Consider the following 26,179-nt stretch of genomic DNA (forward strand, 5'->3'; position numbering starts at 1 on the left):
ACTGGATTATGTTTTTTTTATTTTTTTTATTTGCTGTGTACCACACTCTTATCTTTTGACTTTTATTTTATAAGGTGTTAATTAACATTACATTGTTGAATAATTTCTATTTCTATAATTGATGGCAAGCTTCTGACAATGAAGTAGTTTATTCTGGAATACTCAATTCCTATTGTCATAGTTCTGGGTTTTATTTTGCATCTCATTACACTGTCCAGACATATTTTTGTTTTGGTTGTCAAAGCCTTGCATGTTTTTATTTTGTTTTGTTTTGTTTTGGGAAGTACTTGCTTCTAGTGTGCCTTGGTAATGACAGGAAACTTCTTAATCCCTTTGTTTTAGAGGTTATAGTAAACAGTTTTAGTAGTATCAGCTTTCAGACTCCTACAACTTCTAATGTCCACATGGAATTCAAAGCACACTTAGGGGCACAGTCTGGCAGCCCACGGAGCCAGGCTTGAGAGGCCATCATTCCAGTCCATCATCAGCTGTCAATCTGCTGATCCAGAGATAAGGTGACAATAGGCTAAGAATCTTCAGTTACAAGGTGTGACTGAACTGGTCTCCACCTCTTGGTAGTCCTTTAATTCCCACTGATTTGTGCTAGAGAAGGTAGATTTAAGGTAGTTTTCGACAACTTCACAGATGTCTTTACACACGTTCCCCATTGTCGTGTAGGGTGGTTTGTGATGGGCATTCATTCAAATGCCAATGAATCTATGCAAATGCATAAGTGCTTCACCCATCTTCACACCATGCCTATTTGTGTTAAACAAAAGAAAAATTGCCATTTTCAATAAAATACAGATAATCTTTTAGAGGTTCACATCTGTTACTTTAAATGTACTTAAGGAAGACCAAATTGGTTTGTGAATAAAGACTATAATGGTTGCTTGATGTTTTAGAAGTACAGTGTTGGCGCTATGAAATCCTGTGTGCTGGATGAAAGGCTCTGTACAAATGCAAGTTCCATTCCCAAATGTGTAGTTACATTAAAATGCAACCCTACACTGAGAACGTGTTTCAAAGACATTTATTTTCTTTGCTCAGATGCAAGATCTACCAGCATGATAGCTCTTTATGAACAAGTTTCCTGAACCTTTTATTGTAAATTAATACAATGCATTTGTATTGATGGTGTATGCAAAATGGAGCTCTTTGTCTTGAGTTTTGTTACTGAATCCTCCAAAAAAACTTTAACGTTTTGTTTTGTTCCTTTTTTTTCCATCCTTGACAATGATATCACAAGTTATCTGACACTATACAGTCAGATAATATACAGTATAACAGTACTGACTGGACATGAGTCACAAATGTTGATACAGTGAACTAGCAGCCGTGCAGGTGACTCTAGAGCGAGAATGGCCTTGTTTTATGGCTAGGATTGTTCATGGCTTTGATACCCTTCACTACATAATGTGTTCTATATGAAAAAACAAGAAAATACACTGGAGGGGTGTAATCTGTCTGAAGAATGCGCCGAATTAAAGCAGCATACATGTGGGAATGCAAGAGTTGCATGCAGAATGCCTTGGCAGATAAGTACAATTGCAATTACCATTCTATTGTATATTTAAATTATATAAAACACAATTAAATTCATTTTAAACCCTGACATGTACCTCAAACAAAGACAGCTGTAAAACAGGGCATGGTAATAAAGGTCATGGATGACCATGGGTTTGTCTTTTCTAAACTGCCTCAATATTGTTGAGTCTTAAGGTTATTAGGCTTCAGAGGATTAGGATGCTAAAAGCAGTAGCATTCATTTCACATGACTGGCATGAGCTTATGCATTCCTTGTGGAAAAAAAAAAGCCAGGCATGATCCAAAAACACCCTGTTACAGAGTAAATAAGTGAATCCCATCTGGTCTGGAGAAGAAGGCCTGCATCCTACATAAAATGTTCATGTCAGTGCTGCCTTTTGTGGTTTCTCGGTTCTCATCGAAGAAGAAGGTTTTGCATCTTGACAGGCCAAATGGTGTGCTGAATGAGAATGATCATATCCAGCAGCTCTCATTTCCAGGTGGCAGTTTGGTGTGAGCATGGATAGAAAAGCTGCACCATTCTTTCGGGCCGCACCAGGAATAGTTCCATTAGCAAGTTACCCATTACCTCAGCCAGTTTACATTTTGTGAACAAACAGCTTTACCAGATGCTTTTTTTTTGCAAGAACATGTAGTCAGTACACAAATTTGGTGTAAAATTATTAACGTACATGAGAAAATATGTGATACTAACCTTAAGTCTCAGTTGTGGAGAGTAACTTGCTTTGACGTTGAAAATGTAGATAAGCTGCCAAATGGTTACATACTGTAAATAGTTCAATGCACACAGCTCTCTTTGTATTTCAGAATGCTATTCATCAATAAAAAAGTAATTCATATAATTGATTTGTGCATTTACCTTATACTATGGTATGTCAGGTCAAAGTGGTAATGCATTTAAAAAAAAAAAGATTAATAAAGCATTGAAATAATTTAACAGCAATCCATTTCTTTTTTAGAAAGGGTCCTATTTTAGATGTCACTCATCTTGTGTTATGCTATGAATTTGAATGTAATGAAATTGGACCTCTTGGTTATTATCCACTCACACTTTGCGAAGTGCCATCTTATGCATTCACAAGTGAGGAAGATTGCAGTTTTATTTTCTACTGTCAATTGTAGATTCACAAGCTAGCTGCATTATTAGAATAAACCTGTAATTGATTTGAATTCTGACACCGTGCATTGCAGATTATGGTAAGGAAAATATTCTAAATAAAATAAAATATTTAGTGAGGTGTTGTGGTGTGATTAGGATCAAACACTGTAAAAACTCAGAGACAAGTCCTTGTCATTTTTTTTTTTTTTTTTAATGGCTTAAGATGTGGTATCTTCTGCCTGCATTTAGAAAAGGTCATGTCCTCTTTGAGGATGGCCCAGTAAACTGGAGCCAGTAAGAAAATAGTACAGTAGAGCAGATGTAGTTTGTGCTTAGATGGAAAAAAGCTACCCCAGTTCTGTTTTGTCATTGTGATTTATTTCCTAATTACAGCTATGCAGGGATATTCTAATTTACCTCTAAGCAATGAACATTTCAAGAAATTATCATGGTAAATGTTCAAATTTTGTATTCCAGAAATAAAAAATGTGACTCTGAGACACACTGTGTGTGTGTGTGTGTGTGTGTGTGTGTGTGTGTGTGTGTATATATATATATATATATATATATATATATATATATATATATATATATATATATATATATATATATATATCAGACTTGTAGTCGAGTCCAAGTCTTGAGTATCGAGTCCAAGTCACTATCGTTCGAGGTCGAGTCACGAGTCATCGGGGTCTGTTACTATCATTCGAGTCTGAGACACGAGCCATCAGGGTCCGAGTTATTATCATTCAAGTCAGAGTCACGAGCCATCAGAGTCCGAGTCACTATCATTCAAGTCCGAGTGTTGAGTCCGAGTTACTATCATTCGAGTCCGAGTCACTATCATTTGAGTCCGAGTCACGAGTCATCAGGGTCCCAGTCACTATCATTTGAGTCCAAGTCTCGAGCCATCAGTATCCAAGTCACTATCATTCGAGTCCGAGTCACTATCATTCGAGTCGAAGTCATGAGCCATCAGAGTCCGAGTCACTATCATTAAATTCAGAGTCACGAGGCATCGGGGTCCGAGTTACTATCATTCGAGGCTGAGTCACGAGCCATCAGGGTCCGAGTCACTATCATTCGAGTCCGAATGTCGAATCCGAGTTACTATCATTCGAGTCTGAGTTACGAGCCATCAGGCTCCGAGTCGCTATCATTCGAGTCCGAGTCACAAATCTGAGTCCTTGAAACAAACTCAAATTAGTGTTCATTCAACTAGTGGCAGTAGTGGGGGACCAGTTTACCTAATGAACATTGTCCGATTTGTATTTTCTAGCTAGATTATTATTAAAATACATTAAAAACAACGTAAAAGACTGGAAAATATGATAAATTAAATTTAAAAAAAGATGTAAACAACCGAAAAAAGCATAACGTAATCTTGTAACAGAAGATTCTAGAGGAGAATGTCAGTCCATCCACCCTTGAGCTGAAGCTAAACTGAAAGTGGGTCTGCAGCAAGACATACAAGCAGATCTACAAAAGAATGGCTGCAAAAGAAATTCCACGTTTTAGAAAGGCCTAGTCAAAATCCAAACCTAAACCCAATGGAAATGTTGTGGCAGGACCTGAAGCGAGCTGTCCATGCAAGGAAGCTCTCAAATGTCACCGTGTTGAAGGAGGAATGGGCCAGAATTCCTCAAAACCAATGAGAGACACTAACCAACAGTTATAGGAAATGCTTAGTTGAAGTCATTGCTGCTCAAGGGGGTACCACCAGTTACTGAATCTAAAGGTTCACATACTTTTTTCACACATGGATATTGAATGATGAATCGTTTGTGGATAAATAAATGTTGAAAAAGTATCATGTTTTTTGTGAGGTTGTGTGTACGCTGAAATCTAACTTGCTTCCAATTTCTTATTTTTACTATGATTGGCTGCAGATAACAGAGCTAACCAATGATTGGATAATGTTTTGTTGGGTGGGTTTTTATTGTGCCCAGGTTTCCTAGTAACTAATATTATTGGTGTAATGAAAATAAAAAAGGACTCCATTAATATCTCCGAGTTACGAAGCCCAAGTTTCAGACTTCAATAGTAATTGAAACCTTTGCTGACATACTGTATGTGTCTCCCTGTCCTTTACATTCTGTCTGTTCACTGAGGATGAAGATAGAACATGTCAGAAGGTCAGCAATCAGATAATTTTTCTACCTTGTTTTTCAAACACTGCTGCTAGTCACTTTATTACCACTGTATGTACTTAAGTCTTGAAAATAAAAGATTGTAAAAGAACAAACTGAGTTAAGATTTTCTTTTACAACTAAAATCAATACAGGCATGCTTTGTACTGCATCTTCACATGTATCTTTTTTCTTTGTCAAGAAGTAATAATCATACAGGTTCTGTAAAACAGGATATACTGTATGTCTGCTTCAGTTAGTCTTGGTATGTCTAGGTTATTGAAGCTGCAGTAGTTGAAGAAGCCAATATACAGTAGAGCTGTGAAAACCAAAAATATTTTGTTGTTGTATAGTGAGAAACAATAGACCAGGACTTTCACAGTATTGTCAAGAGTATTGTGACACAAACTATCGGCAACCCCTAGCCAGAACATTGTCTAACGCAGTTTATAACTTAATTCTGTGTACAATTACATAAATAAAGGATTCGGTTTGTGCATTAGTGCCATCAAGCACGAATACCCTAGTGAACTGGGAAATAAATGCCATGTGTGGGTCAGATGCAACACAGGCTGAATAACACTAAGAAAATGTATACATATTAGGTAAGGAACAGTGCTCCTGATGCAGAAAAAATTGAATGTGCCTTGCGAAGTCTAGATGGGGCATAAAGACAACTTGTGTTTGCCTGAACTGCCATCATTGACCCATGTAGAATATTCCATTATGGATAGAGTCATACAATGGGTTATTGAGGGCAAAAAGGAAGCCTTGTGTTTCCAGATCCTTTTTTATTTTATCACTGGGTCTGTTTCTTTCAGAAAAGGATCACAGAACAGCAAGGTCAGCAATGGAGTCAATCAAAAGACAGAAAACTGCTTTTGTAGATAAAAGTCATATTGAAAATGTCATGTATCATATTTTATAAAAACATTTTTCATTTTCTAAAAAAATCCTCTTCTGAGGAAGCTCTTTGCAAGCAGTTCACTTATGATTGCCATGGTTACCGTTGGGCCTTTTTAAATGTATATTTGTCGTCTTAACTGCTTCTTGACTCTTGTAACTGAAACGTTTATTTTTCTGTAGTATTTTGGATAGGTCTCTCGGAATGAACTGGCCAAACAAGTACGTTTTTAGTTTGAATTGGTTATTATAAAAGACAATAGCATCCTTATATTTTCACATGTTTGTTTGCAGTGTAAAACATGTCATGTTTTCAGAAAGGCACTCCTTTTGTAACCCACAGTGTTTACTTAGAAAATAAATGGTTTAGCCCAGGTCAGCATCAATTAATGGTCCTCTTTAAAATCCTTAATGGGTTATTTTTTATGGTTCATAAAATATGTGCTTTTTATGCTCATAGTGCATCGTTCTTAAAACATATTTTATTTTCTACTTCATTATCCAGAAAAGATGTCTTTCTGTGCAAGCACATCTCTGTAATTAATTGGTCTGTTAAATTGAAGGTACATGCTGCATTGAAGAGGGTAATTCATCTGTGATAAGCCGGGAGCTTAGTGATGTCATACTGGGGCTGAGAGGGACCAAACCTGAAGCAGGGCTGGGAGTCCTGCCTTGTTCCTAATTAGTAGTACAAGTAGGATCTTTTGGGTTGTCTCTGAACATAAGACAACTCTGAGCAAATGGAATTTATAAAGATCACTTACTGGAGATAATAACAGTTTTTAAAAGTCCCAAATGATACCCTTCCATAACGAACCAGTCTTGCTGCAGTATACCAGGTTGTTCTGTGAGCTCTGTGGATACCGTTATTGGAAGGGAACAATTCTGTGCAGCTATTATTATTTTTTATTATTATAATTTTTTTTCAAATCCCATCCAAAAAGGTTGTCCTTCTGCTACTGAAAGTAAAACAAATGCACGATTGATTTTTCAATTGGTTAAACAACATAATAAAATACAATATAATTTAATCCCTACTTGAAAATGCTGTATGTTTTAAATTACATTATTTGATAAGTAATATGTACTGTTCTTGGTTTTGATAAGTAATATGTATTGTTCTTGGTTTATTCATCAGTATACAGCTAATTTATAACATAATACTTAAGGAAAACATACATTGCTTTTATTATCAACACTTATGTGAGAGGGGGTGTGGAGTTCATGCCAGGAATCGCTCGACCATGGTCATCTCCACAAGCCTGGCTTTGGTGGTCGCATCCTGGTTCAGCCATCCCATGGCGTAATCCTTCAGCCGATGGGCGATGGTCCGGGAGTGTTTCCCCGCTGAAAAGATCTCCTGAAATTTCCTCTGGAAGCCCTCTGGAGCAGCTCCCACTCGATTGAGGATAGCCATCTTCAGAGTGGGGTTGTCCATCATCCCGGCCGGTGACAGAATTCCCACCGCCGCCTGTGCCTCCCCCCTGGCCTCAAACGCGTCCAGATCGGCTTGCCCTCTTTTCTTGTTCCAGACACTGTCAGTCTTGTTTTGTTTACTCCATGTTTACGAATCCCGCTCCTACTGTCATTTCTCCTAAAGGGCAAGAGCAAAGGAACATCAAAGAGTCATTTTTATTGGTCGATCGACACTCCAAGACCCTCCTCCCAACCACTCAGAGAGAGACGCAACACACCCTCACCTAACCTCTGTGTCATTGATTGGCAGGCGGATCCCAGAGGGTTCCCAACTCCCCCCCCGAGGATCATTTAATAAATTTAATGTAAAATAAATCCACCTGTGCTTTACAGTTCTGGTAAATTTGGACTGTTAACTAGCTGCTTTAAAATATCAGTTGAAAAATGTTTGCACCATCTGACTATATTTATGTCTGCTTCCTGGAAAACTGCATTTTCTAAAGACTGGAATGTTTTCCAAAACAGCCTTTTATTTGCTTAGAAGATGAATAAGAGTCACCATAGTCATCAGATCAGAATCAGATTTCAGAATTCATAATCGGGTATTCAGTATACAGGACTAATCTGGTTATATTCTGAAAATGTCGCAACATGAACTGTTTGGAATATTCTTACCCTACATATTCTGTAATCTAAATCTGGAGTGTACATGATTGTTCTACTCAGAAGGTTAAACATTATGAATATGTGGTCACACGTATGTAGACTGATTGCCTATCATGTCAAGATGTCCTTGATTCCCAATGTCAGTGTCCCTGGGTTATCAGATATTGGACACTGACATTGTTCATCTGCAACTCAGTCTCTCGACATTTAAAGTAGATTCTTAGTCAATAATGAACAGTAAAATGATTTATGTCCTTGATGAGCTACATTGGTTTTAATTTCATTTAAAAGTGGATTTATTAGAAGCCTTTGTTCTATAAAATAATTATGTTTGCAGTTAAGACAGTAAGCTATATGCTTCCTTGTATCACAATTAAATCATAGGCGTGTCTTTCCTGTTTTAACAGTTCACCACTTTATTTAAATACATAAAGTAGGCATGTCCTACTTGGCTTATGTTTACCGGGAGCATCCTCTATGAGATACTGTGCCGACCCCAGCAACGAATCTGTTGTGTCTGTGAGGTTTTGTGGGATTTTTTTTCCAGTCTATGGGTTTCTTTAGATGATAGAATGTAAACATTTGCTTAGGCAATAAAAACTTTTCTTCAAAGGAAACCCTCCTGAAAGCCAAAGGCAAAACCTGGGGCGTTCTTTTATAATTCCTATATACAATAAATGCTAAGTTCTGTTTTGCAAAAGCATATACCTATATCAAAGATGGTACTGATAGCCCATCCGTTGTTGCTATGGAAGAAAAAGATGCAAATGAGGTGGAGGAAGCTGGATCTGAATACAAATGAGGTTTAGAACCTATACTTTCACTAAGAGCTGCAGAGATTAATGCCATGTGGAGGGAAAAGACTGAAGGCTGTCAATCAGGATTATGCTTTTTTCCTCTATAATCGAAACCAGGATTTTGGCTAAAGACAGCCTAAGAATGTGTGTTTTCTTCTGAGTTAATTCCACTGCTTAATTCTTTTTGCAGAAATATTTAATGTAAATAAGCAAACACATGACTAAATATGTACTACCGGTACTTCATCTTTTGCAGATGTGTTAAATACAGTACAAGGAAAGTATATAATTTAAGTAACATATTTTGACCAACCTATTGCAGTATAATGACTGAAGCAAATGTGGAGTTAATGCCTTGATGTAACAGATGGCCTGATGGCTTCTTAACAGAAAATCCAAACCTATGTTATAACCAGTGGAGTAGCATATTTTATGACTTGTTGTATATATCTATTAATTTTATCAGCCTAGGTGACCCATTGTAAAACAATTGCAGAACATGAAAGCTTACCTTTATTAAGCATGTTATAGCACTGCCATTTATTTGGGGCTTATGACATTTCTATTATATTACATTAAAGCTTGGACAGATACAAATCTAAGGTGTTGCAGCTGGTGGTAAAATGCAATATCTTGTTGGTATTTCCAGGGTGCTGTATTCAAACATGCATACACATTTTTCAATGAAAACCTGACTTCCTAAGACAACATGTTTCTTTAAAGGATATTGGTGGATTATGGAATCAGCACTGTGGGGAGGAATCTTGACTTGAAAGCTCCTTTTCCTCCGTTATACGTCCTCTGCTGGTGTTACTGAAACAAAATGAGAGAACTCAAGCTGAGTTTCCTGTGGTTCAAATCTAATTCTATAGGCTGCACTCTCCTTTCCCCCCAAATCCCCATAGCAAGTGACCTTGTCAACCAAAAGTGTGGAATAAAGGGAGGCAGCCAGGGACTGCAGCTCATTTACAAGCAGCTGTTTGCTACTGTCAGAACAAAGGCAAATCAAAGCTGTATTAAAGGAGGATGACAAGCATCATGAGGTCTGTGCCCCCTCTACTCCCTTTCTTGTAGATTGTTCTTTGCAGAATCACCAGTTTTCCAAAGATATACTCTAGAAACATGTACATTCTGAAAAAAAAGTATGAACAGCATGATGGCAGGTGATTCATCCTAAAACAGGTGGATTTGACTTGAATTAAAACCTTTTTCGTTTAATTTACACTTGATCAGAACCCTGTTGGTGAAGAGACAATGTGTTAAACCTGTACATTATTATTATTATTATTATTATATTATTATTATTATTATTATTATTAGTACATCTTTCCAGTCAATACATAAACAGTAGACTAGCTAAGCCTGGTAGTCTGACTTGATTTTAGAGCTGGCTGTTTACTAGTTATTCAAAAGGTTATTACTGATATTTCATCAACAACATAAAACATAGACGAGATAATGCAAGTCTAGTATGGAACATATTATGATCAATCCCAAATGGTCCGGATTAGTCAGTCTACATTAATTTTGTTTCTAAGGTCAAATAAAACGGTGCTCCTTAACCTTGTTCCCTCATCTTATTTATCAGCATGATTTTAAACACATGGTAATGTTGAAGGCAATGTAGAATTTAATTCTGAATTCCATTTTGAATTGAAGAACTTTAGATTTGTATTCAGCTTTTAAAATGACCTAAGAAAACTCACAAGTTACACAGGGATACAAGTCTCATCTGACACAAAGAGCACTTAATAGAAAAAATAGGAACGAGTTGCTGAAATTCATTTTTCAACTCATTGGAAAGCACTTACTCTCCTCCACACAGACAGTATTTGAAGTGAGGGGGAGGGAATGTTGGAGGCACATGGCATTATTAGCCTGTTTTATAGAACTACTGTATACTGTTTTCAGAGTACAGCTTTGTACCACAACTTTTTCTAGGGCCATTAATTATCATCGCTTCTGCTTTAGGATTTCATCTTAACTGTAGGCAGGCCTTAAAAACACTCTGAAGAATTGGGAGTACAATTACTCTTTTATTATCAGCCGTCTTGAATTCAATATGTTAAGCATTAATTTGAAAAAATGTATCAATCTGTTAAAAACTGCACTTGTATCTCAACGGTGCCCATGTTAATGATCCTCAGGTTGTAAAACTGAGGAGGACATTTTGTTCATTGTAGTCACATACAAGCAGATGGTTACTTTCCAATTGGTTTGCCTTGAAGAAGAAATGAAAATATTATAGCACCAGGGAGAGATGCTGTAAATTTTCAAATTAGCGGGTCGTTTTTTCGACAACTTTATGCTTGTAAAACAGCTCAATGTCACGTAAAAGGTTAAAAGCTAGTGTAAATAGCATAATGGGGATTTAGAAATAAATAGTGCCTCATATGGTTTATGGCCGTGTATAGCATGCAGGGAAGAGATTTCAGCACCGATAGAGCGTTTTTTTTTTGACTGGCTTTTTCATGTTTCATGACTGGCTTTTTCATGTTGGTTATCATATTTCAGTACAGCACACTTACTATAAACTTTTATATACCACAAACCCATGTTTTACAAAAAAAAAAAAAACACAGCTTGGGGGGTATTGCTGTATTTTCTGACAAATCTCCCACTTCAGGAGAATATTCAGGATTGGCGATGTTTCTTAACGCTCGAAGGGCTGATGAGGGCATCAGTACCAGCCAAAGAGGAATGGTGCGAAATAAAATCCCTGGTCTATTAAACTGTATGCATTCAAGAAAGAAAGAAAAAAAAGCTTTGGTTATTGATTTAGAAACAGTTGCTGTAAGTCACAAGATCCAGTGATTGCCTAGACAGTAGCAATAATCAGGAGAACCATAGGCTCTGGGTTTTAACACTAAATTAGTGAGACCTAGCTACTAAACACAGCTGCTAAGACCTTTCCAATGCAGCTATAATTCAATTCGATTTCTAATCTTGGGCCCTGATAAAAATATACTCTATTATTATTTTTATTAATATTTACTGGGGCTTGCCAGTTAATTACAGTCTGCAGACAGAAAAAGGAGGTCCCTGAATACAGCATATTGTGTTGTAGCATTGCTCTGTTCACTTGAGTTCAATGCCGGCTCCACGACTGCTTGAAAGGAATAGAAAAGCTACTTTCTCAGTCGCAGACCAGAATGGGTGATAAGGCTTGGTGTCAACAGGGTCAGGACTGGGATCACAGCAATTATGGCACTGGAATACTGGTTTCCATGGCAAAAGGATTGAGGAGTCCTTGTAATTTATTATTTACTGCTTTGGATCCTCATTCCATCATTTAATTAGCAGGAGGAAAGTCTTTGAAGCCAGTCACTTTCATGTTTAAATAGAAGCATTGTAGCACTACGTATGTATTTATTGATTTCATTGTTTTAAAAGAAGGCCCATTAAGAGTGTCTTGGACTGAGTGTGAAATTGTGAAAGGCAACAAAGGGAGGAATTTGTGATGAAACAAAAGCTGCTGGTATTTTGTGCACTGACTCAACATTCGCTTTGTACTTCAACACTAAAACTCTTGCCCCCTATTCTCCCTATTTTACAACTGGGCCCAGCAGATCTTTTGCATTAAATACAGCAACATGTACTCCCAGGACTGCTAAGAAAGCTGTCATAGGGTTGCTGAGTGTCATAAATAATGCAGCACAGGTAAAGGTCATGTTTATTTCAGTAGAGACACACTGCCACATGAGGTTGTCTGTTTTAAGAAATCATATTAGAATTTGATTTCTTAAACAAAGTAATGAGATGAATACCATTTTAAAATACTTGACTAAAATGACTATGATTTTTTTTTTTTTTTTAATTCAGGCATTTCAATAAAACCTGTTGAAAGTTAAATATTGGCCTGAAGTAGTCAAAATTCCAACCACGAATAAACAACCAAGGGCTGTTCCCTTCCTTTACTTGAGTATAACAGAGCATGGATTATCAAAATGGAGCATATAAAATAACTTATGTAATACATTAGTGTTTTTTTTTTAAATGCAATTTAGTGAAATATGTATTTAAACATTTTTCTTGCGCCATTACAGAATTCCGCTGGTATGACATCATTTTTTTTAAAAAGACAAAGTACCAGGACGTTCACATTTTTTAAAAACAAAATTGTTGTAATGAGCTAGTTAAATCATTTTAAATAAGCCTTCAAATAACACAGTACATTCTACTCTTGTCACTGAGGTCCTAAGGCATTACTGATTTCTCTTTCATTTGTTTTTCAAGCCAGCTCAATAAAAGGCTGCAGGTGAGAATGCTGAAGTCGTCATGAAAAGGAATCGTTATATTTGAAATAAAGCTGGGGTTATTGTCTTTAAAGTTATTGTTTATATTCCTTTAGTAAGGGAATTGCTTTATCTGGATACTTTTTAATGCGTGTCTTTGTGTGGTGTACAGTATGATAAAATTATTTCAAGGCAACAATCAACTGTATAAATAGCATTTCATAGAAATACTGAGACTTGTAAATGAATACTGGTAAATGCAAACATAGTTTTTGGCAGGCCTACCATATTAAATATGTGTGTGTGTCTGTTTTTGTTTTGTTTTTTCATACCTTGGATCAAAAATGTAAACTGTTATTTAAACAGAAAAATAAAAACATGTTTATATTGTATGACCTTTATTTTGTGTGTATTTCAGGGTGGGTGACATTTGTGTAAGGCACTGTGCAGACTTGAATATGACTTGGCGACCAGGCAATTTTAAATTGAGTTTTGCTGGTCTCAGTCTTAATCCACTTTGCATTACTGTCTATGGCTGTGCATGAACTATTGATGTTGATCTCAAAATGGCTTCTCCCATGACCTACTGCAGTCATTGAAGGTAGTTTAAATGTGCTGTAAAGTGCTTTGAGGTGCTTTATTGTATAATGAAAATAAAAACCAAACTGATTGTAAGTCTTTATCAGACATTTGCAAAGTATAAATTGAGCGTGTCTAAGCCATTTGTCTCTATTTTCTAAATATTTTTTAGAGAAACCCTACTGAGATAAAAGGTGGTTCGTGTGACAGAAGTTGTGACTGAAGCCATTTGTTCACAGATAGTTGTGGGACAGACTAGCAGTTACTGCCTTCCTGAAATTGATTTGCCAATGTCACTCAACACTAGCCCAGGGACATCATTCTACATGGGGGTGAGAAAGTAGTTCAGCCCCAGCCTTAATCAATCCAGAGGCCCCTGACATGTGTTTGGGAGTGTGCAGTGGTTTTGTCATATATGAACTGCACATTCGATCATTTCACAATAAAAAAGAATCTTACAAGCAAAATATATTGTGGTATCATATGCAAACATGAATGCTGTCTGTTTTATTTTATGTCTATTGCTAATCTCCTGTTCGTCCTATAAATATGTACTGACTTTCAATTTACTGCTGTTTGACTATAAAATGTGTTTTATGGAACACCACTATGTTTTGGCTTCTGCATCCTACTCAAATCAACCTAAATCACACTCAGTACAGTATTACATGGAAACTGTGGGGAAAGTGAAAACAACTGCTTTCCTAACTTTTGATTTATTGTTGAAAAGGATAACCAGTTCCTTTTGAAATGCTCAAATCTTCTGAAGTCTAGTTTGACTTTTATATAATAAAGTATAAAAACAGCCTTGTACAGTGTTGTAGCATTCAGAGTTTTAGACTGTGTTTAGTAGGGCAATGCTAACCAATGTATCATATTTATGAGACCATAGCACAATTGATTTGTGCTTGGTACATGTGACCTTGTCTACTTGATGACACTGGACTAACAATGTAGGCCAAAGGGAAAAAAAAAAAAAACTAATCTGTAAAAATGTTTTTCTCCTCAGATAAACTAGGAGTCAACAATCTGACAGAGATCTGCAATAAAAAAATTGAAATGAAAGTGTGTCATGTCTTGATTAAAGTGCAATAAAATCTGAGCATCAAACAATATATTTAATTATTCGATTGGTTTGTATCTTACATTGTTAGAAGTTCTTTCCAAATCCATCAATAACAGTTGACTGAACAGTGGAGAATTTGTTTTCATCTAATGACATTAAAATGAAATCAGCTGTCAAAAGTGTTCATGTAACCATCGTTTAATTTTTAAAAAAACTTTTAAGCATACTGCTCCGTAAAGCCTTGAAGTGCTTCAAGGCTTTACAGAAAAATATATACTACTGCTGAACAGTAAAATTAAATAAAACCAGTTTTAAACAATATTTTATTGCATGTGGAACAGATTTTCATTGACATGCAATATTAGTGTGGAAATCTATTTGAAGCAGAGACAAACTTAAGTTAACCTAATAATTAATATTTGCCATATCCTTCAAGTTGTAATAAATTTAAAGAGCCCATAAATGAAAACACTAATCATTGAGTCCAATCTTGGGTCCAGTAGCTTTCAGTTGAATTACTTGGCCCATTAAACATAATGAACAGGTCATGACATCAGCCCTATTTGAAAAACAGGGCAGGTTAGGGGTCAATGTTGTTGTTCTTCTGTCCAGTGGCATTTGTGTGTACCCAGTGAGTACCACCATCTCAAAAACGCCAGTAACCACAAATGTAAATAAACTTCATAGCATTTTGAATTTGCATTAACGCTTTAGAGAAACAATTTTTTTCTTAGTTATGCACAAAAATGTCATTAAGACACAAATGTGGTAAATGGGGCAGAACATGTCATTCTGCAATTGCAAAAAAAAAAAAAAGAAAAAATTATAAAAAATATGCACGTTATAATATGTCTTAATTTATTCTTGTAAGCTACAGTATGTCCTACAAAAAAAACAAGATGTACAGCCTGCATATACCATAAAGACACACATAGCAAATTGGCCAGTGTTGAAATCTCAGTGTTAATCTTTAGTGTTGATTTTAGGTGTTAAATTTTCACATTTGACACCATGCAGTGTTGTTTTATATCTAAACCAAGGTATGTTTCACAGTGTAAAATAAAGTACACTAATCCAGACTAACAACATCCAGGATTTTAGTCAGTGGTTTCTGTAATGGCGCTGCTTCTGCCAATGCTGGAGAAGTTCAAGATAGGCTAATATTGTAACGGGCACAGCTGGACGGACTTGCCTTGCCACCTGTTGGCTGATTGTGTGCCGTGCCCAGAGCTGACCTCCACAAATATGTTCATTAGAAGCAGAGGATATAGGGTAAGGGAAACACTGTTGTTATAAATGTTGTGATTATTTTAAGTGCCCCTATTGGTTATTTTGCCATACCCTGTAACTGTTGAAACCTTCCTGTGTTGTTTTATGTACTAGTTCTCTGGAGTGGGGAAAGGGCTTTCTGTGTGTGGATTGGAGTGTTTGGATGGGCTGACTTGGTGATGGCTGCCTAAATAAACCATGTTGTATCTGTGAGCCTTGATGTGTGTCTCCCCGATCATTCCTGTGCTCGCCACAATATTTTCATTTACTTTAGAGGCAATGAAGCAATATTTGACAAATTATGAAAATATTAGATTATATTTGTTAAGTGTACATAGTTTATATACAGAGAGTACAATTGTGTGCTCATATGAGTTAAGTTGTCACTACTGCAGTGTTAATATCACTCTCCCAGTGTTATTTCCAAACACTTAAGTAGTTAATTTTGCAATAAATGGGTGCTAGTTATACAGTGAAAGAGACGTAAATTTAACTCCCATTGTGTTAAATGTTTTACACTATGAAAGTGTTATTTAAAAAAAAAAAACTTTTCAAAAGTGTAACTTTTACACTGTGGAGTGTGAAGCCATATGTACACTGGAAAAGTGTTAGATTTGACTCCTACAGAGTTAATTTAACACTGGCCAATTTGCTGTGCATATTGTATACTGTTCTGTAGCTAGGAAGAACGGAACACCTTAAAGTTGCAAAGTCGATCATCTGGAAGTCTGTTAAACGGATTGCCCATTTATCCTTTAATGTGTGTTCCGACATTCATTTGGGTTTTTCTGGCTACAGAACAAAGGTTTATATCTGGCAGCTCTGCTTTTAAAAATTTTAAAACTTGATGCTTTCCATGTTTTTTGAACATGCGATGCATCATTGTTACTTTCAGGTATGGTTCAATTATACAGACAATCAGTTAACCAGACTGTTTATATCCTCCATTTTGTTCACTTACTTGACATTGTACTGTATCGCTACAAGGTACTTACACAATTATCTAAAAAGGGCTGTTTCATGGGGATACAGGTATTAATCATCTTACGGGGGGGGTCTGGTTTACTATGTTCATTCTCAAAGGTTGGTTGTGTTGTACAGTAAGTACGATAGCTGATTTCTTAAGAACATAAGAAAGTTTATAAACGAGAGGAGGACATTCGGCCCATCTTTCTCGTTTGGTTGTTAGTAGCTTATTGATCTCAGAATCTTGTTGCCTAGTATTCAGTAGTAAAAACAAACAAATAGTAAACATGCACTATGTGCAGTTACTGGGTAGATGGCACCCAGCATCATAGCCTTAGCCCAGTGAAGGTCTCTGGTAAACAGTTAGAGCTATGTACACTTAAACTTTAAGAAGTGCAAACAGTGTCATCCATGACAGCCAGGGTCTTTGAGTAATTAGCAGGAATAGCACAAGAGAAGAAGGCAGTGTTTTCAAGTGCCAATCTTACAAAACAAATTAGAGTATGAAAGGAGTAATGACACTTTTTTTGCAAGGCACCAGAGTGTGAACAGAGATTCATTAGGGAAGCACAGCACTGTAAACATAAACGGCCTTGGCGACGGCCAAGTCAGAAAGTTGCCACTAACAACAATAATTATTGACATTGCATGTAATGCAACAGTCCTCTTAAACAAAGCAGAAATCTACAGTCATCTCAATCGATACCATTCTTTTCTCCAAAGTGTTGTATATCCAAAGTCCACTTAAAAACAAATAGTACATTAACAGGTTTGTAACTCGCCTTTATTTTATAGCTGGGGAAAACAAAGCTGTCTTCAAAATCATTTATACAAAAAGGTGAAAAGTGGAGCAAAATAGTTAATTTTACCATAAGCACTACTATTTGGCCGTGCTCACATTTGCAGAGCACAAAGCCAGGCTATTGATTTTCCCCTCGCTCAGCTTCCCACCACTTCTTTCTTCGATTGTCGGGGCTGCAAAATGGATTCAATTACACTTCATGTTGTTCAGATGCTTGTTTTTTTTCTTTACTGATAGAAAAAAGATTGCAAATAACCCAACAGATACCAATGATATGTTAGTAAGCATTGTACCACACCAACTGCTCTGGTCTGGTGTTATGTTTACATATAGCTGACTTCAGATACAAAAACATTTACATTAAACATTTTGTTCCTAGCATACATGATAAATCTTTTTTTTTTTTTTTTTTTTTTTTTTTTTTTTTGTTCAGTCTGAGGTGACCAAGAAAGTAATCACTTTTTGTCAACTATATTTGCAGGCATTTTAGTTTATTGACTGGTTTCACAAACCCCAATTATAAGGTCATTATCATAATTAAATGCAAGCTTATGCGCTGTTCGTAGTGTAAAACCAGCCTTTTTTCTTTCTTTTTTATTTGTTATATTTTTATCATTGAATCCAATTTGTTTGACACATGTCACATATGATGGTTCACTGTACTGATGTGTAAAATAAAGCTCTTTTTGGTTCAGCTCAGTAAGGTTGCACTTTATTCATAATATACCCAGTTCAGTGTACTCTCTTTGTGACAGAGGGAAGATCATTCTGTGTGGTTTATTGTTAACAGTGCCACATTAATTATCTAGACACTGCTTGAAATACATTCTTTACGGTGACCCTTGCAGAACAGTGGAGTATGTCGAATCCCAGCAAAATTTCAGCTACTACAGTACAATGGGAACAGACTACAATGAACTCACTGAAAACAGTTTTCATTTTAATGAATGGGTACGGACAAATTTGAATGGCATGTTTGCGGAGCATAGTGACGTGGGTTAACAAGAATAAATCAGTACTCAAAAACTCTTTCTTTACTTTTTACCCCTGACAGGAATGTTTACTTTTTAACTTTGATTTGCTATCTGCCTGTGCTGATGAAAGGGTTTGTTCTTTTGCCTCAGGGTTCAGCCGAGCAGCACTGCCATTTGGTCTGGTAAGGAGAGAGCTGTCTTGTGAGGGATATCCTATCGATCTGCGCTGTCCAGGAAGTGATGTCATCATGATTGAAAGCGCTAACTATGGCCGGACAGATGACAAGATCTGTGATGCCGATCCCTTTCAGATGGAAAATGTCAACTGCTACCTCCCAGATGCCTACAAAATCATGTCACACAGGTCAGTCATGTCAAACACTTTCAGAACACGCAGTAACTACAGTATTGTTGCATGTGTTCAGAATATGATTTTTATGGAGAAGTATTTCAGCTTGTCACAACTCAATCATTATACATTCTATAAGATGCAGCCAACTCAAAAAAAAGTACAACAACAAAAAAAAAAAGTAAGAAATATGTTTAGCAAATTTTCACTTTTATGAACCCGGCTCTTAGCAATTTTAAATATTGGGGTTATCTGTTGCTTGTGGAAGATGGGGGGTTAACTTTAATTAGTTTAGAAAAGCTAGATTTGGAGTTCCAGGACTCCCTTCTCTCTGGCAGGCTTGAACGCAGTTAGACCACCCTTCATTATGGCAAGGGAACAGTGGGGCCTTCATGCATATTAAGCTTAAACCCTTTCCTGCCTAAATAAAATGACCATATACAGGCATGAATATGACCACTTTGAGTTTTAGTGCTTGTAGTTTGGCAACCCTAAATCAGAAATTCAAACCGAATAGATCCACAGAAAGGCCTTACATAGTTGTTTCCAATGATATAATATCTTTTGTTGTGTAATGTATATGATCTTTTTTATATAAGACGCGATCCTAGAACAATCATAACAAACCTTTATAATTATAAATAATATTATAATAAAACTGCCAATTTCTACCCCCTTCTAAGTTACATATAGAAAAAATATTGGACCATTACAGTTGCGAAAATACAAAATCAGATTTCAAATGTCTTCTATGTCTGCATGACAAAACGCCCTACTTACAGACACTGTCAGCTATTTTATGGGAGTAGTGCAGACTAAGCAAAATATCACAAAGTACATTGCCAAATCACTTGTAAAACCTTTTAACCTTGAAATATGTGAATAAATTCAAGTAATGCATTGTTTTTATTAAATTATGCAATAATTTTGCATTATGAAGAGAAACATCATGTTTATAAACAAACGTTACAGAAGTCAATATAACCATGAATAGCAAATAAAACAAATTAAAAGTTTATAGAAAAACTAACTTTAACCACAACAAAAAGTGTATAGAAAAACTATCTATAAATGGCGACAAAGCTATATTGGGGTACTGAAATAACTGTTGCCACCACTATAGAGCAAACAAATAAAAAAATGCATTTCATTTTTGGCATATAAACATAATGTATTGTATATCTCCTGACTTTCAATAATTTTGCATGAAGAGATCATATTTATATACAAAAGTTATAGAATTCAATATAACCACGAGCACTATATGGTGATCTTAAAGCTGTGAGCGTAAAGATAATGGGGTGATACAATAAATGTGGCCACAACTGTTAGCAAGCAAACAAATAAATACAAGTGATGTAGTGGGGTGTATATACTGTCAAGTATTAGAATTAGTCTCCCCTCGATATTGTCCTCTTCCACTTCATGCGTTTCCTGTGTATGCATTTTTGAAGTGTATCATCCAAATTGGCATGTAGGGATACCATTTTTTTATTCCTAGTGCCCAACCTTATTCAATGACAAAGCTCAGAAAGACTGATTTGATTTCCCCACGGCATATTATTATTAAAAGAGATTACGTCATGCTTAAGCTCTGAAATTAGAGTGGTCTGGCACGTAGGGGTCAAATTGTACTAAATTAGTGCCATGTGTAAGAGCCATAAGATCAGGCTGGTTTTGGTCCTTGTTGGATTATATCCAGGGAATGACCAGAGCGTCAATATGCAGTGCTATGTAGCATGGCCCATAATATATATATATATATATATATATATATATATATATATATATATATATATATATATATATATATTCCAATGCATTATCAGTTTAGACAAGATCTTGGTATGGATAGGTTGTGAAAAAGAATTTCTCTAATGTTGTAGGTCATTATCATGTCTAATTTGGCCATGTTAAGCAAGGTTTTTTTTCTGTTTTCTGGCAAAACAGTGAAATAGGAGGATATGAGCCTGTCAGCAAATTTATCTGTCTGGGGAAATAAGAAATAATGAAATAAAAACTCCACAGCAGCAACATCAGATGTATTCATGGGTTCAGTTAACTCTTATTTGGTAAAGTCAGGTAGCTGATTTCGTATTGCTGTCTTGAAGATTCAGTATACTATTCTATCCCTTAAATTACCTTGTAAGGTAGGTTTACTGTAAATATGTCAATTTTGTTTGTTTTTTTATCAGTTACTCTTGTCGTAATACCCTCTTCCTCTTCTATTATATGAAAGCAAATTAATATATATATATATATATTATATATATTATGATGTAAATATATAATATATATATATATATATATATATAAATATATGTACCTCTGGATACTAGTAAAATATATTTAAATTAATATGATATTGACATTAAATTGCATTTTTAATTGTCAAATAACCCAAAGGCAATGATGGATTTCAATTTTACAAACAGCCATCAGTTTGGCTGAGAGACTTTCATGGAAAGCTATTCCATCTTTGAGAACACAAATCCAAATAATGCATTGCCCAATTAGAAGGGCTTTATATACTGTAATTGTGCTATAGTACAGTAAGGCTCTGCAAAACTCCAACACTGAGCATTCTTGCTGAAAAGCTGTGCAGTTATTTTATTACATATCAAGTCAGTTAATCAAAGTCAAATAAACTAAAGCCTCAGGATGGAGTTAAATTTGATTATAAACACACACATTTTTGCCTCCACCTGAAGAGATTGGATAAATTGACCTTCATGTGATAGCCAGCTTGAAAAGAAAAACGACTATTGTATCTTAACTAGGAAGTTTAACTGGAATTGAGGTAATGCTTTACATTTCTGACTTTAACAGTGGTTTGTTCCCCAACTGAACACTTTTGAGACTGTGCTTTAATTTCAAACATGCGAACAGGTCTATTCTGAACACTACAAAGATTATCTAGAGCAATATTGATTCAGTTCAAACTATGAAATGAAAGGTATAAAAATGATTTTATGCACATCTGTTGAATTGTTCATTGTCTCTGTTCAATATATCATTGTCCGCAAAGCAATACTAAGACCAGTCAATGTTCCAGGAGTCTTTTTGGTGCTGGCTTTTGTCTCTCCAGCTGATGCCGAGGTAACCTGGAGCTTGCAGTGCTTTCAAATATAATAATATGCCGCTATAGGATTTCACCCATCCTTTAAGTATTTGTAATTCATTATCATGTTGAAAAAGTGTAATATTTTTCAGTTTGATGAGTGGCTACATTTAACTTTCAACACATGCAGTAAGCTTTTAACACTACTTGGTTTATATCTGTTCAGCTTCATTCCACAAGTCAGGCACTGAGGACTTTTAACTATGTACTGTAGTAATGTTCCAATATGTAATTATTTGTTATTGTTTTCTTTCTGCACCCCTATAAATATGTTAATGTAGAAATATAAAACCTTGGCCAAACCACTCTGAATGAAACCAGTATCCACTACTGCTGAAGGGTGAATAGAACATTTAAATGAGATGAAGTTTTTTATTCAAATATCATTTAAATATTCATCAAAGAAAAGTAATGCTCAAAACTGACTGAGACAATTAACATCAAAAAATATAATAAACTGCAGTGGGTATTGGAATGCACAGTTGGCCAAATAACCGAGAGGTCTAATTGATCCAGAGTTCATGAAGAGAGTTTTGATTTATACTTCAGCTTTAGAACTAATAGAAAATAAAATGGTTTCCTATGTGAGGCAATTAAACATTGCTTACAAAAATAGCAATTGGACAGTGAGCTAGTCATTGGCTTGCACTTGTTGTCATAAAGATTGCCAATACAATAAATACATAGTTTCTCATGGACAATTGTTTCAAATAAGATTGTGGAAGCAGTTCACTTACAATTGTGACATGCAAGTAGCTTTGCAGTAATTAAACACCTAAAAAATAACACTATGTAACACAATTTTTGTTCCTGGGTAGTAAGTGTTATTTCCTAATTGCTTATGCCTCAAAAGTATAGAAAATGGCTATTATTCCCCACAAACTTTGCTTTTGTGACCAGGACAGTGATATTTCAAAATATCACTATTTCCAATGGGAAAATGGGCAAATGTGTGTCTTTTCGTTCACATAAAGTCAGAAAAAAACAACATATGAATCCAAATTAACATGTATTTATACTAAAGTAATACAAAAATGACTACAAAAGATTTAGAAGTAAGAAGCTTTTCGAGATTTACAATTATACCGTGGGGAATAATAGCTATTTTCTATACTTTTGAGGCATAAGCAATTATGAAATAACACTTACTACCCAGGAACAAAATAAAAATAAAAATTGTTACATAGTGTAACCTGTTATGGAATTCATCAAATGTGGCTTCATGCAACAACACTAAATGCACTCAAAAAGTTAATGTTCTTTGCTAAAGCTAGTGCTAAGGGCAGACACATACATAGTTTCTTTCATTTATATTATTTGATGTAATAAAAATGATGGCTATACAAGGTTCTTTCCAGCTTAGAATATACCCTGAGTTCTAATAAAAATAGCCCCAAGGCCCACAGCAGCTCAATTAGAGTTTTCAGCTGTAAGCAATTAGTCTTGTAGATTGGGAGATAATCTATACAGGAAATTTATCAGAAGGAACCTCACAAGTGTTTGCATAAGCATGGACTTGAAACTACACTTTCGCCAGAGGTCAGCGAAAAAAAGAAAAACTTAAAAAAACAAAACAAAAAAAAAATCTGTATCTAGGGAAGAAAAAGTGTATTTAGCATAGCACTCAGTCCAATTCACTGTGTGCTTATTAAAGCAGAATGCCTAATACATTTTCAGCAGGCCTTTCCATTTGATGATATTTTTATATTAATGATTTGGTTGAAATGGAACAATTTATGGATGAACAGAATCAGAATCATTGACATGTATTTTTCACCAATTTATTTAGACTAATGAGGACACATCTAGTTACTCAATATAACTGGAGTTGATTGGTGGAAATGTAATGTAGAGTATGCCTTTTCTGCTTTGTCTACCATGTGCCAAAAGGCACATGGTCCAGTTAAAAACAGGATCAATATATACAAACAGGAAAGGGTCTTTACAGAGGTAAACAGTATTAACTGGTTTTAATTGTTTTGATATTATCTTTATTATGGCGCATTTTATATTAGCAGTGAGCAAGGCATGGATATAGCTAAAATTCATAATTTTATTTAATCGTAAATCTCGAAAAACGACTCACTTCTAAATCTTTTGTAGTCATTTTTGTATTACTTTAGTATAAATACATGTTAACTTGGATTCATGTGTTGTTTTGTTCTGACTTTATGTGAACGAAAAGACACACATTTGCCCATTTTCCCATTGGAAATAGTGATATTTTGAAATATCACTGTCCTGGTCACAGAAGCAAAGTTTGTGGGGAATAATAGCCATTTTCTATACTTTTGAGGCATAAGCAATTAGGAAATAACACTTACTACCCAGGAACAAAAATTCTGTTACATAGTGTTATATGTTTTTTTTTTACAGCATTTACAACTATTAAAAATGAGTGGATATAAGCATACTTCATGAACTAAATGTATCAGTGTAGGAGGATAGTGGGCTGAGTCAAATGGTTACGTAAATGGGACTGGCAAAAAAATACACAGGATACGTGACTTAGTTCTCAAAAATAATGAAATAAATAAATTAAAAAATAAATAAATAAATTCCCCCACCTATATCAACCATGATAAAGGAGGAGGTGCAAAATAAAAATGTACAACTAACGAAGTCCCGCATACAATAACAGATTAAAACAAATAGATATAAGTTTCACTAGCGCTCCTGCGCTGGTCTCTACGGGGCTCCCGGTCCTGGGTAGGATTTTAGCGGCGAGGTCTCGGTCGTTCTTCCAGGTAACACGCTGGTGTCGTCTCCAGTCTGTGAAACACAACACGCTATTATACAGAGCGGAGCGAGCGATCTTTCTGGAATTCCCAGACGATTCGACCTTTGTCTTTTCGCCGGTTTTGTCCCGTTTTATGCAGCGCCACCAGCGATCAGGAGGATCGACCACAGCTCCGACCCGTTGCACCCCCGTCACAATCAGGTACATTTTTTTTGCCGTATTACTGATGATAATGGAATGAACAACTATTATTTATCAATATTTATTTATAAATCAAGAGCAGTGTCCATTATGGCTTATAAAGATCCTGAGAATAAACATGCATTATATCATTGCTATCACTCAGAAACAACGTCTTGTTATTTACCCAAACATCAATATTTTTCAACTATTTTCAAAACTTTCAGGAAGTATTGTAAGGTCCCTCGAGTCATAGAATAACACATTTGTATACATGTATCACTAAGTAGAATACATAATAAAAAATACTTTATAAAAAGAAAGAAAAAATATTGTGTTGGGGGGGGGGTGGGGGGGGGGCAAAAAGTTTGTATGGTTTCTGAAGTAATTTTATAATGTTCCCAAGAGTGTTCTGAAACAAACAACACAATTTTCAAGATGCTACTATAAAAAGAGTCAACTATAGCCAAAAGCACTTGGTCCTGGGGGAGCATCCCCCTGAAAAATGCTTGGTCCTGAAAGGGTTACCTCGGTCTCTAAACAAGGCAGTGACTTTAATTTTAATAACTGTTTATGAATAAAGTGTACCAAGATTAAGTTTACTTTAGTCACTGCACACAACAACCATGTTGAACCTGTTTAATAATTTAGTGCTGCTATTTGTTGAAGGTTCTCTTTTTCTGGACTTCTAGGATAAACATAAATATCCCATGATGCTGTTAGAAATGAATGGGAAATCCATAACCAGTATAGTCTTGACTGGTTAATATTACAAGTTCACCAGTCAATGAGCAGCAGACTTGCTTTTGGGTACCACAACTTTAGAACATTTGATGTTCTACTCTCATTTTCGTCATATAAATGAACAACAAATGACAATAAATTCATAATTGTAACTATACTCTCTCTGTTGTGCAATCTTTTGGAATAATATTTTAGCCCATGGATGTAAACATTGTTTTGTCCAGATCACATCAGGTTCCAAGACAACTGATTAAATGATGTTGGAATTAACCCTGACTCTATTAAGCTGTGAAAAGAGCAGCACTGCGTGACCTCTGTATTTAAAACAGTTGAGGATCTGTCTCAACCGTATCGCTCAGTTGATTGCACCATATGACAATAATTATTAACAGGGGGATTTTTGCCTAGGGTAGTTTCAAGGCCCGAAAAATAAAAAGTAGCTTTTGTCAGCAATCATTTAATTTTCAATAAGTTGTTTCCTTTAATTGTCCTCCACTAGAGCTACAAATTTATCTAAACTTAAAGCCACGGGTGTTTAAGTTTATTTGGATTTGTAATTGTGTCTTAATGACTATTATTGTTCAATTGCTACT

General features: G+C 35.6%; 1 protein-coding gene across 11 annotated transcripts in view; it reads left to right on the forward strand.

The window, feature by feature from the left end:
- LOC121326868 (adhesion G protein-coupled receptor L2-like) overlaps positions 1 to 26,179 on the forward strand; it is a 108,613-nt gene that overhangs the window by 31,980 nt on the left and 50,454 nt on the right. For all 11 annotated transcript variants that reach the window (XM_041270458.1, XM_041270459.1, XM_041270468.1 and 8 more), the window contains exon 3: positions 18,603 to 18,816. In XM_041270458.1, coding sequence (XP_041126392.1) covers positions 18,603 to 18,816 — 214 coding nt within the window. The remainder of the gene's footprint in view (positions 1 to 18,602; positions 18,817 to 26,179) is intronic.

Source organism: Polyodon spathula, chromosome 14 (assembly GCF_017654505.1).
Source record: "Polyodon spathula isolate WHYD16114869_AA chromosome 14, ASM1765450v1, whole genome shotgun sequence".
NCBI classification, from domain to species: domain Eukaryota; kingdom Metazoa; phylum Chordata; class Actinopteri; order Acipenseriformes; family Polyodontidae; genus Polyodon; species Polyodon spathula.